The 13,071-nt window shown below is 46.8% G+C and overlaps 1 protein-coding gene across 1 annotated transcript in view; it reads right to left on the bottom strand.

The window, feature by feature from the left end:
- The window catches only part of PTGIS (prostaglandin I2 (prostacyclin) synthase), a 44,054-nt gene that overhangs the window by 7,667 nt on the left and 23,316 nt on the right, over positions 1–13,071 (bottom strand). The window contains exon 5 of the mRNA XM_011929187.1: positions 9,671–9,852. Within this exon, the coding sequence (XP_011784577.1) occupies positions 9,671–9,852 (182 nt within the window). The remainder of the gene's footprint in view (positions 1–9,670; positions 9,853–13,071) is intronic.

Raw genomic sequence — 13,071 nt, 5'->3', positions numbered from 1 at the left:
AGGGACACGGCCCGGGCCAAGACAGAGGGGCCAGTAGGCCTGGGCTCCCACTGCTGCCAAACACCCGGGAATGACTAGTGTCTATCTCCAGCCTCAGGACATGCCCAAAACTACTCTGTGGCCCAAAATACCTACTTCAGGGCCACTCATGGCATCCCTGTGTGTGAAGTCACTAATTCTAGGTCACACAGGTAATCTTCATAGCTAATCAGCAAAACGGTGTCAGTAGTAGGAACAGCGTGTATCAGTTAAGACTGTTCACAGCTGAGAATGATCACATTGTTGGCCCCAGTTCTTCACCAATCCCAGACTCTCCGCTCCTTACCATGTGACTTTGCTGTTCCTCCCATTCAAGAGCCAGAGTGTATTTTCCCTGTCCTTTGAATTTATGCTCAGCCGTGGACTTGCTTTGGCCAATAGAATGAGGTGGAATTGAAGGAACAGCCACTGTACGCCTAAGCCGTGAGAAACTTTGTGTTTCCACTTGCCTGACAAGCCCACTGATCCCAAGAGGAGGATGAGAGACTCATGGACAGAGCTGAGCTGCCCCACTGAGCCAGACCCACAGGCCCGTGAGTTAAATAAATGCTGATGGGTGTATGCCACTGAGTTGCTGTGGATGTTTGTTAGGCAACAATAGCTAACTGGTGCGATATCTAAAGATTTGCTTCCAAATATAATCATTCTCGATGTAGTTTGGGATACAAAAAGTTCTCCATATGCTTTGTATCTTAAAATTCTTTCAGTCACTTGAAGAATAAATGTGTGCGTGTTGTGTACATATAAAACAAAGTCTCAATCATCATTGATGACTGAAAGCTATGAATAAAAATTATTTAAACTTCCCAATAGATAAACACTTAGGAAAATGAGTGGAATTTCTTGCTTCAAGGCTTCAGTCTTAGCTGAACATTGTCATACACATTTTAGCTTCAGCTCTTTGGTATGTGGCTAAAATGTGTATATGGCACCCTTTAGTGATCCAGACATGGGTAGAATACCAACTAATTTCAATCTGGGGGAAGGTTTTTGTCTGCCATGACTATCCTATTCAATCATAATAATGGAATATTAAATCATCATTAAATATGTTTACCCAGTAATTTCATTACAGACATAATTGCACATGGGCAGAAGGACATATGCACAAAGATAATTATTGCAGTGCTAATGTAATAGAAAAAAAGCTGGAAACAAACTCCATGTCTATCAATAGGAGATCAATGAGATAAATGAAGATCCAGCCATTGGATGATGATGCAGGAAGTCATTAAAAAGAAGTTGGCTCTCTGTGTACTGATGTGGGACTGTAGCCAAGACACACAGAAGCATGCAAACAGCAAGGTGCAGGGTGGTGGCTCAGCATGCTGCCATTTGTGTGTTTGTTTAAAGAGAAATATACATGAAGAAGCACAGACCATCCCTTTTTTTGAGACAGGGTCTTGCTCTGTCACCCAGGCTGGAATGCAGTGGCACAATCATAGCTCACTGCAGCCTTGACCTCTTGGCTTAAGTGATCCTCCTGCCTTAGCCTCCCAAGGAGCTGGGGCCACAGGCACATGCTACCCAGCTAGGTTTTGTTGTTGTTGTTGTTGTTGTTGTTTTGGTAGAGATGGAGGTTTCCCTATGTTTCCCAGGCTGATCTCAAACTCCTGACCTCGAGCAGTCCTCCTGCCACAGCCTCCCAAAGAAGCACAGACCATCACTAAGGGACACCAGAAACTGGTAACTGAGGTTACCTTGGGACAGAAGCTGGGAAGACAAGAGGATAGGGAGGAAGGAGGCTGACTTTCCTTGCAAATACCCTTTTAAACTGTTCAAAATTTTTTAATGGACACACTAATTTTAAGTGAAACAGAAGGCACCCAGGCTGGAGTGCAGTGGCGTGATCGTGGCTCACTGCAACCTCTACCTCCTGGGCTCAAGTGATCCTCCTACCTCAGCCTCTCAAGTAGCTGATACAAGCATGCACCACCATGCCTGGCTAATCTTTCTATTTTTTGTAAAGATGAGGTCTCACTATGTTTCTCAGGCTGTATTCAAATGATTTCTATAGTGATGTACAATGTCATGAGAAATGCTCATGTTACAGTATTAAACCAAGTAGAAGGTTAGATTAAAACAGCTGCATGATCTTAATCACAGAAGAAAAACGTACTGGGAAAAGCTGGAAAGAAATGCACCATAGTATCAATGATGGTGAGATAGGTTGTGCCTTCCTGTTTAGTGCCCATGAGGCCATGAGGCCAGGAGGCACCACACTCCTCTGCTCAATACTTTCATCATGCAGGTGCCATTATTAGGCCTTTTACTGAAAAGGAAAACGAAGTACTCCCTGGTCGCTACCCACTGCCCAGCATATAGTGGAGGCTCACTGATATTTGTCAAATAAACATCTATGTACCTTTGGATCAGAGGTGGAGCTCCAAGACAGCCTGGGAGGTGGACTGGAAGATCCCTGGACTGAGACCAGGCAGAGGTGGGTTCAAATCCCAGCTCCCCACTTTCTGTGACTGTGGACAAGTCATGTCCCCCTTTGGGTCTCAACACTGGGGGTAACATTGCCACCTCCTGGGTGGTCGCAAGGGTCCAGTGAGGCTGAATGCAAGCAATCCCACAGGTGTTGTGCCTAGAGTAGGTGCTCAGAAGTGGTTACCCCTCCCCCACTGGCCCCTCCCCTGGATTTGAGAACAAGTCAGTGGGGGCCTCCGGCCCTTTCTGAGAGTTCTGCCAGCACCTCAGGTCCAGCTGACACAGCAAGGTCACTTGCTGTCCATCACTTAAATAGCCAGGCGAATGTGGGTGATAAATAATTCAGCACTGGCTTAGCTCAGCGCCAAGGCCATTTTATCTGGCCCAGATGGTCAGATGGGGGCCGCCGCTCATTAATTACCAAGCAGGAGTGGAACACATGGGCCCTTGGCTATCTCTGCTTGCAGGAAAAAGCTGTGGCAAGTTAGGGAGGTGACCAAGACCGCCTTCTACCCAACTGCACAGATGTGAGTGTGAGTGTGTGTGTGTGTGTGTGTGCACGCAACCATAAGAGATCCTGAATTTGCCACCCTGGAATTTGAGCTTTCACCCATGGAAACTTGCCTCCGTTTACTCAGGAAGACACTTCTCATTTGTCCTCATTCCCTCCTACTGTAGCCAAAGGCCATGACCCAGCAGTGCCACCCCCTGTTCTAGCTTTCCCGTGAATGGCGGCAGCTGACCTCTGGGGGGCACTGACTGCGGGCCAGACCACACCCTTGGCGATTCACATGCTCCTTCTTATCGCCTCCTGACCACATGGCCCATCAGTGGGAGTGGGGGACTCCCACTGCCCGTGCCTGCCTGAATTCACTTCCTTGTCTGTGGGTAATAGCACCCCACTTTCCTTCGTAAAACCACCTCCTCTTAAATCTAAGTCCGTGTAGGTCATCCAGGACTGACCCATCCTTCCAGACTTCAAGTGTGGGCATGGGACCCAGGCAGAGATCCCATGAGTGATCCACGTAGAGGGGGGCATGTGACGTGGGCTGGGCCAGTGAGTATCAGGCTTGGGAGCTGTGCTAGAATTTAAGGGAAGGGAATCCTCCTCCACAGGATTGCTAAATTGCATGGAGCTGCTGGAGGCCATTGTAGCCACCCCCCAGGAGACCCTCTGTGGATGCAGCTCGGCAGAAGGGAGACCTGAGGGATGGGGGTCATATATTGTGTTTCTTTTAATTTTTGTGATTTAAAAGATTCCAACGGAATAAAAGAACATCCCAAGTGTGATAATGATGTGTTAGTGTAGGTCATAAACTGTAACAAATGTGCCACTCTGCTGAGGGACACTGGCGATGGAAAGGTGAGACACTGGGAGAAGGCGGCTAAGGGGGGGTCCTTGCACCTTTCCTTCAATTTTGCTGTGAACTTAAACCTGCTTTAAAAATAGAGTCTATTTAAAACAAACAAACAAAAGCCCTACGTGCAATGTGGGATTGTGGATTGGCTCCTGGAAGAGAAAAAGGATATTAGTAGAAAAACTGGGGCAATGTGAATAAAGTATGGACTTTAGTTACTAGCAATGTCCCAGTACTAATTTCTTAGCACTTGATGAATGTATTGTAGTTATGTATGTAACATTAGGGAAAGCTGGGTGAAGAGTATTTGGGAACTCCCTGTACTATCTTTGCAACTCTTTTATAATCTAAAATTATTTCAAGATAAAACTACTGAAGACAAAACAAAAACAAAAACAAAAAAAAACCCAACCCTCTTTACAGATGGTGAAACTGAAGCCCAGAAAAGTGACTTGTTTGAGGCCACACAACTAGTTTAGTGGCAGAGCTGATATTCCACCCAAGTCTGTCTGACTCTCAATACTGTAGTTTTGCTTTCCACCCCATTGTCAAATGCTTCAAGGATTCTTCTTGATGATCACTATCTCAGTGGAGCTATCTGCAGGCCCAGCAGCTCCCGTGGCCCCCTCCCCTACCTCTCAGGACCACCCAGGAGTTTCCAGGGATGTGTGGCTGTGGCTGCTGAGGATGTGAGGGGGTGAAGGCCAAGTCAGATATGGGGAAGGAAGAGAAGGATCAGATGTGATGGATGGGGCTGAGGGACATCATGACAATCAGTGGTTTCAGTCCTGGCATTGCCAGCATCAGTGGGCTCAGAGCTGGGAGGGAAACCTGTCCTGTGTTTGCAAACTCTCCTCCATCTGCCCCCCACCACCCCACCCCACCTTCCCTTAGAGCCTCCTTTTCCCCCTGGCTGGACCTTAGGTCTCAACCCACAGGATCCTCCCTGGATGCCCAAGCCTCCCACTGCCCCTTCCATCACTCTCGATTCCAGGTTCAGGGGTTCTGGATTCATGAAGCTGTTGTGAGGATCCTATAAGATGATGTTTGCAAAGTGCTCAACAGGATGCTTGGCCCAGGATAAGTGCTCAGTATCTTTTGCGATTATTATTCCTGACTCATCATCTCCGACCTGACAGCAGCAATCACAGCTACCATTTTTCAGCCTCTCCGCAGCATCTGACCCAGCTTCCCACTCCCGGCTCTCCCCCCACCTTCCTGGCCCTTCCTCCTCACCTTTCCCACCACTGGAAAGCCCCAGGGACGCCCCCTTCTTCACCCATCCTTGCCCGCAGTGTCTCTTCCAGTCCTGAGGCTTTAAACTCCTCTACGCTGACAACTCCCAAGCCTGGACCTCAAACTTGAACTCCAGACTCTCTTCTCCAGGTGTCCACTCCCCAACCTCCATCTCAAATTCAACATACCCAAAGCCAAACCCCCAATCTTCTCCCTGAAACTTCCTCCTCCCGCCATCTTCCTCATCTGCCCATGGCTCTGCCATCCCTCCTGTCACTCAAGCCCAAACCTGGAGTCATCCTTGATAGCCTCCCCCAAGGTCCTATCCAACAGTAGATCCTGTTGGCTTTACTTTGGAATATGTTCAGACTCTAATCACCCCCGACCCTGGCCCAGCAGCACCCTCTCTTGCCTGGATCCTGCAATGGCCTCCTCCCTGCTCTTCCTGCCTCTGCTTCCCCACCCCCTACAGTCTCTTGTCAGCACTGCAGCCAGAATGATCCCTCTAATGCGTTAAGACAGGCCAGGATTTTCCTCTGCTCAGAGCCCTCAGCAGGCACCTGTCTCACTCAGAGTAAAAGCCAAAGTCCTCCCCATGGCCTACAGGGACCTGTGTGGTCCTGCAGCTCTGCCTCCCCACCATGTCACCCTCAGTCCTGCCTCAGGGCCTTTGCACTTGCTGCTCCCTGCCTGGGAGCCTTCACTCTATATATTTATATGGTTCACCCCTCACTTCCTTAAGTCTCTGCTCAGATGTCACCTTTCAGTTAGGCCTTCCTGTGCCTGCCTTCCTGCTGCATCTCTTCTCCATAGAACACATTCCCTCTAAAACTTCTTTTTTTTTATTTGAGACAGAGTCTTTTTTTTTTTTGGAGACAGAGTCTCTCTCGTCGCCCAGGCTAGAGTACAATGACGCGATCTCGGCTCACCGCAACCTCTACCTCCTGGGTTCAAGTGATTCTCATGCCTCAGCCTCCCACGTAGCTGGGATTATGGGCCTGTGCCACCATGCCTGACTAATTTTTGTATTTTTAGTAGAGTCAGGGTTTCACCATGTTGGCCAGGCTGGTCTCAAACTCCTGATCTCAAGTGATCTGCCTGCCTCGGCCTCTCAAAGTGTTGAGATTACAGGCGTGAGCCACTGCGCCTGGCCTCTAACACATTTTAGATGCTTACTTGTTTGCTTGTTTATTTATTTATTTATTTTTTAGACAGGATCTTACTATGTCACCCACGATGGAGTGCAGTGGCACAATCACAGCTCATTTCAGCCTTGACCTCCTAGGTTCAAGCAATGCTCCTGCCTCAGCCTCCCAAGTAGCTGGGACAACAACTGTGCACCACCCCGCCCGGCTTTTCTACAAAAAAATAAGATTTTTTTGTAGAGATGGGGTCTTGCTATGTTGCCCAGACTGGTCTTGAACTCTGGGCCTCAAACGATGTTCCTGTCTAACCTCCCAAAGCACTGTGATTACAGCTTATGTGTTTATTAATTGTCTATCTTCTCCCACCAGAATGCCAGCTCCCTAAAGGCAGGGATTTTTGTCTGTTTTGCTCTCTGCTCTATACCCAGCTTCTGGAATGGGGCCTGGTCCACGGCAGGCACTCTAAATATTTGCTGAAGATGTTTATTGAGCACTTGTTATCCGCAAGTCACAGTTACAAAGTCGCACATGTATTCCTGCCTCCTTTCATCTTCATAACCACATCTTAAAGCGAGTGCTACCATCTCCATTTTACAGATGAGTAAACTGAGGTGCTCAGAGGTTAAGTGACTGACTTGCCAGGAAGTGTCAAAGTCAGGATTCAAATCCAGGCAGGGAGGTCACAGAGCCTGTGCCAGAAACTTCTAGACCAAGTACCTTCTTGGCTCTGCTCCCAAAAGGCTCTTGAAAAGTTTTCCCACCTGCTTGAATTCTGGACGCTGTCAACGACTCAACCTCAGAGGACATCTTGTCCCCAGCTCCTGCCCAGCTCTCCTGGCCCTGCCAAAGGCTGTTCCCTGGACTTTCTGCCACTCAAGCCCCTCAGCCAGCATCCAGTTTTGCTGACACAGGTCATTTCCACAAGGGTTCTGGAGACACTTTGGAGCTCCAAGTCATCTCTGCACATAAATATGTTATTAAGCACTGATGTGGGGGACAACTGCCAATTAATCCCAGCCCCCACCCCTTGCCAGTCTCTGCCTGCAAGGACAGTTAATGGCTCTGAGAGGAAACTAAAAATAAGCTGCAAGTCGATGGGAGAGGAATTACCCAGAAATGTCAGCCTGTACAACTGTCACTGTCGAAGTGGGGCCAAGAGAAGGATGGGGAGCTTGGGGATCAGGAAAGAGGGCAGGATCCAGGCCTGGAGGCCTGCAGCATCAAAGGCCACCCTGTTTCTCTCACTCCAATATCTGGTCCATGACCAAATCCACTGGCTCTGTCTTCCTGAAATTTCCAAAATCTATCCACGTCCTCATCACCTCCATGGCCACCACCTGACCCTGCCACCACCTGACCCTGCCACCACCATTTCCTCCTTGGTGCCCTTGCTTTTGCCCCCAAGATCCTGTCCCTCCTCTGCTCAGAACTCTCCTAGGTCCCCATGTTACCCCCCAAAAAAATCCCAAGTCCTCACTTATGAGGACCCACAAGGCCCTCAGTGACCTCTTCCCTCAGTCTCATGCCCCCTTCCTCACTCTGCTTCAGCTGTGTGATCCAACTCTACTTTGCATGATCCAACCCCAGGGCCTTTGCACTTGCTGTTTCCATTATTGGAAGCTTCTAGCCCCACATCTTCTCCAAGTCTCTGAATCTAGCTTTCTTATTATCCAGGGCTCAGCTCGAATATCTCAGGGAGGCCTCCCTGACCACCCTGGCTAGAGCAGACCCGAAAGTCTCTCTATTCACAGCCCTATTTCATACTCTAAATATCATCATCTAAAATCACCTTGTATATGTTTCCTTGACTCTCTGCTCCCTGTCCCCCTGACCCTCCAAATGGTAATCAACACAACACAGAATCTTTGAGGTCTATGGTAAGTACTCAGTGGATTTTTTTAAAGAGGTGGGATCTCACTATGTTGCCCAGGCTCGTCTCGAACTCCTGGGCCCAAGCGATCCTCTTGCCTCACCCTCTCAAGTAACTGGGATTACAGGTGCACACTACCATGCCCAGCTTCTTAATGGAACTTCTAAACAATTCTTCAAAATAGCTGGTCTGCACACTTCAAAAAATGTAAAGGTCATGAGAAACAATGAAATGCACAGAAAATGTGACAGATTAAAGAAAACAGGTCAGGTGCAGTGGCTCACACCTGTAATCCCAGCACTTTGGGAGGCTGAGGCTGAGGCAGGCGGATCACGAGGTCAAAAGATCAAGACCATCCTGCCAACGTGGTGAAACCCCATCTCTACTAAAAATACAAAAAAATTAGCTGAACGTGGTGCGTGGTGGCAAGAGCCTGTAGTCCCAGCTATTCAGGAGGCTGAGACAGGAGAATTGCGTGAACTCAGGAGGCGGAGGATGCAGTGAGATGAGATCGTGCCACTGCACTCCAGCCTGGCGACAGAGCGAGACTCCATCTCTAAAAAAAAAAAAAGAAAACTGAAGAGTCAGAATGACTAAATGCAACATGTGATTCTGGATTGGATGCTGGACCAAGATGAACCAAAAAGGACATTATTGAGACAACTGGCAAAACTGGAATACAGACTATTTATTAGATAATGATCATGTATCTGAGCTCATTATCCTGAAATTGGTTATTGTGCTGTGGTCATGCAGGGGATGTTCTTGCTTACACTCAAGCAATTAGGGATAAAAAAACCATGATATCTGCAACTTATTCACAAATTATTTCATTAAAATAATCCCACTGGGGAAAAGAGAGTGTAAGAGAGAGAGAGACAGAGAGAAAGCAAAGGTGGTAAAATATTTAAAATTGGGGAATCAAGGTGAAGCATATATAGGAGTTCATTAAACTATTTATTAAACTTTTTCATAAATTTAACATTATTCCAAATTAAAACAAAACAAAACAAAAAGAGGCTGGGCGTGGTGGCACACACCTGTAATCCCAGCACTTCCAGAAGCTGAGGCGGGCAGATCACTTGAGGTCAAGAGTTTGAGACTAGCCTGGCCAACATAGTAAAACCCCGTTTCTACTAAAAATACAAAAATTAGCCAGGCATGGTGGCAGGCAACTGTAGTCCCAGCTACTCGGGAGGCTGAGGCATGAGAATCACTTGAACCCAGGAGACGGAGATTGCAGTGAGCTGAGATTGAGCCACTGCACTCCAGCCTGGACAACCAAGTGAGACTCTGTCTCAAAAGAAAAAAAAGAAAAGAATACTGAGTGAATTATTCTGTTCATCATGCTGTTTGACAGTAAAGGGAAGTCAGGGAACGGGGGTGGGCAATGGGTATGTGTGCACACACCCACACTCACATCAGCACACACTCACAAAGGCACACCTACCTACACGTGCACACACAGGTATAGTCACGTGCACACCTGAATACGTGCACAGACATGCACACCCCCATGCACACACATGCATTCATATCACAACCACACATGCATACCTGCACACACCCACTTTCACACTCACACCCACCTGTGTGGCCCAGAGCTGCAGCACCAGGGCCCGTGCCTGCATCTCCTCTGACACACCCATCTCCTCCAAGTGCAGCAGGTAACTCTCCAGCCATTTGCTCCTGTGGGCCCGTGTGGCCAGCCTGGCTGGGGAGAGCAGCTTCCACAGGCGACTTTTGACACTGCACATGTGGTCCTTGTCCCCTGCAGGGATAGAGCACAGAGAGTAGGGGTTACAGATTCACCACCACACCCAGGGCTGACCGGGCATGACCTCCCATGAGGCCAAGGGTCTTCTGAATGTCACTCATTGAGGGTGGGGAGTTCCTGTGGGAAAGAAGCTGTAAGGACAGGCCCACGGCAGGAAGCTCTTTCAATACCGACTTGCTTATTATCTGTCTTACCCCCAGTAAAAAGAAGCAAGGGGTCTTGTCTCCCGCAGGTGGGATCCCAGTCTATTTCAATCACCTCTATGTTCCCAGCACCTGGCCCGTAGTCGGTGTTCAATAAATATGCATTGTATTAGTCTGTTTTCATGCTGCTGACAAAGACATACTCAAGACTGGGTAATTTTTTTTATTAAAAAACAAAAGAGGTTTCATGGACTCACAATTCCATGTGGCTGGGGAGGCCTCATAATCATGGTGGAAGGTGAAAGGAACGTCTTACATGGCGGCAAGCAAGAAAAAACGAAAGCCAAGCAAAAGGAGAAACCACTTATAAAATCATCCGATCTCGTGAGACTTATTCACTACAAGGAGAACAGTATGGGGGAAACCACCCCCCACGATTCAATTATCTCCCACCAGGTCCCTCCCACAACACGTGGGAATTATGGGAGCTACAGTTCAAGATGAGATTTGGGTGGGGACACAGCCAAACCATATTATGCATTAAATAAATGGCATTTCTTTCCAGAGCAGGAGAAGGAACACTAAACACTGAACAGCATTCTCCCTCCCCAGGGTCCAACCCCAGAGCAATGCCAGCCCATGTGCATGAGGAAGAGGCCACTGTGAGAAGGCTCAGCACAGCAGCGATCACAGAAAGACATCAGCAACAACCTAACTGATCATCCAGAGAGGGCAGATTGGGCTGGAGTCTCAAACTCAACTCACTCCAGAGAAGGCAGGCCAAGTAAAAGGGAGAAGAGGCCAGAAAGGGGCCATGGCACTTAGCCCACCGACCAGCCCTCGGCAGGAGAGAGAAACACCCCAGCGTGGCCAGAGGGCCTGTGCTTTCAAAGGAAGCTGAACATTCAGACAATTATGTATAACCGTCTGATATTTTTTAAGGTTAGCATCCAAGTAAAAAGTTTTTAATCACTGTGCAGACCACAGAAGCATCTCTGAAAGTCAACTTTGGCCCACAGATCACTAGCGTGCAATCACCATTAAACAGACAATGGTGTGTTTATGTTCTGGAAAAGCCATACAGCAGTGAAAGTGAATTAGTACATTTTACATACAGACACAGAGAGTTCCGAAGGGCAGACTGGTAAGAGGATAAAGCTGGGCACTGAAGAATGATACTATTTAGATATTGTTTTCTTTTCTCCTTCTTTTTTAAAAAAATATTTTCATGAACCATACATGAGACTTAATATATATTGTTTTAAAGCTCCAAGGTAATGCTATTTATATGCACAGATATAAAGTTTAAAACAAAAATATAAAATATAAGATTTGATATTCTCTGAAATCACCCCTTGGAAAACAGTCACCTTGGATTGCTCTGAAGTTTCAAAGTATTGGAAACTCCCTCACTGACTCTTCTGAACCACAAGCCGTGTTTCAGGAAGACTCGCCCCAGCAGTGATTCTAAACCTGGCTGCACATCACAGGGCGTTTGAAAGGGTCAGAAATGTAGGCTATGTTGTTTTTTTTAAAAAGTATTTTGGCTTCATTTTCAAATACTATGCTGAATATGTTTAACTTTCAGACTTCAACTTGAGCTCATTGTTTTACATTGAAATGAATGTCACCATTTCGGGTGACATTTCAATGTAAAGCAATGAGCTTACATGTTCAACTGAAATACTTTATCTTTGTATGTTTCTCAATTTTTCAGGCTTTCTGAAGAATTACCTGGGAGCCCTTAAATCTCGGGATGCCCAGGTGCCAACCCCAGATTGATCATGTCAAAATCACATGGGTGGGAACTGGGCGTCCAGGGGTTTAGGTCTGCAGGGCACGGGCGTGTTAAAACCACCTCAGTTGATGCAAATTCTGGATACTTCTAAGCATCATCTGATGGGATGGCTAAAAAAAGAGGCAAAGAAATTTAACACAGCTTTAGAAATAACTGGCATTCTTTGAAGTCTGACCACACAACTGCAATCTTGAATACCACTGTAAACACGGCGTTTACAGATGACTTTAAAAAGCAACGCAGGACCATTCTCTACTTTTCCCCTGTGCCTAGAGCCGTTCTGAGTACATAGGAGGCATGCGATATTTGCACAATAAATGAATAATTAAGCAAAAAAGCTAATGTAGTATGAAAAGACAGCTGACAGAATGTGAGAAAATATTTGCAAATAATATATCTGATAAGGGTCTAGCACCCAAAATATATGAAAGAACTCCTATAACTCAACAACAATAAAAAACAAACAACCTGATTAAAAAATTGGCAAAGGACTTGAATAGATATTTCTCCAAAGAAGAGCTACAAATGGCTGATAAACACATGAAAAGATGCTCAACACCATTAGTCATTAGAAAAATGTATATCGAAACCACTGTGTGATACCATTCACAACCATGAGAATGACTACTATTTAAAACACAGAAAATAAGGGATGGTGAGGATGTGGAGAAACTGAAACCTTTATGCACTGCTGGTGGGAATGTAAAATACTGCAGTTGCTATGAAAAAGAGTTTAGCAGTTCCTCAGAAAGTTAAAGAATTACCATATGATCCAGTAATTCTAGTTCTAGGTATATACCCCAAAGAACTGAAACCAGAGACTCAAACAGATACTCGTGCACCAATGTTCGTAGCAGCATTATTCACAGTAGCCAAAAGGTGGAAACAAGCCAAGTGTTGGTTGATAGGTGACTGGATGGATAGAATACAGTATATACACACAATGTATTCAGTCTTTAAAAGGCATGAAATTCTGACACATATGCCAGACGTGGTGGCTCATGCCTGCAATCCTAGCACCTTGGGAGGCCAAGACGGGCAGATTTCCTGAGCTCAAGAGTTAGAGACCAGCCTGGGCAACATGGTGAAACCCTGTCTCTACTAAAATACGAAAAAAAAAAAAAAAATTAAAATTAGCCAAGCGTGTTTGCATGCGCCTGTAATCCCAGCTACTCGGGAGGCTGAGACAGGAGAATCGCGTGAACTCAGGAGGCGGAGGATGCAGTGAGATGAGATCGTGCCACTGCACTCCAGCCTGGCGACAGAGCGAGA

This window comes from Colobus angolensis, unplaced genomic scaffold, assembly GCF_000951035.1.
Source record: "Colobus angolensis palliatus isolate OR3802 unplaced genomic scaffold, Cang.pa_1.0 Scaffold8, whole genome shotgun sequence".
NCBI lineage: Eukaryota > Metazoa > Chordata > Mammalia > Primates > Cercopithecidae > Colobus > Colobus angolensis.
This window is presented reverse-complemented; position numbering and strand designations above follow the sequence as displayed.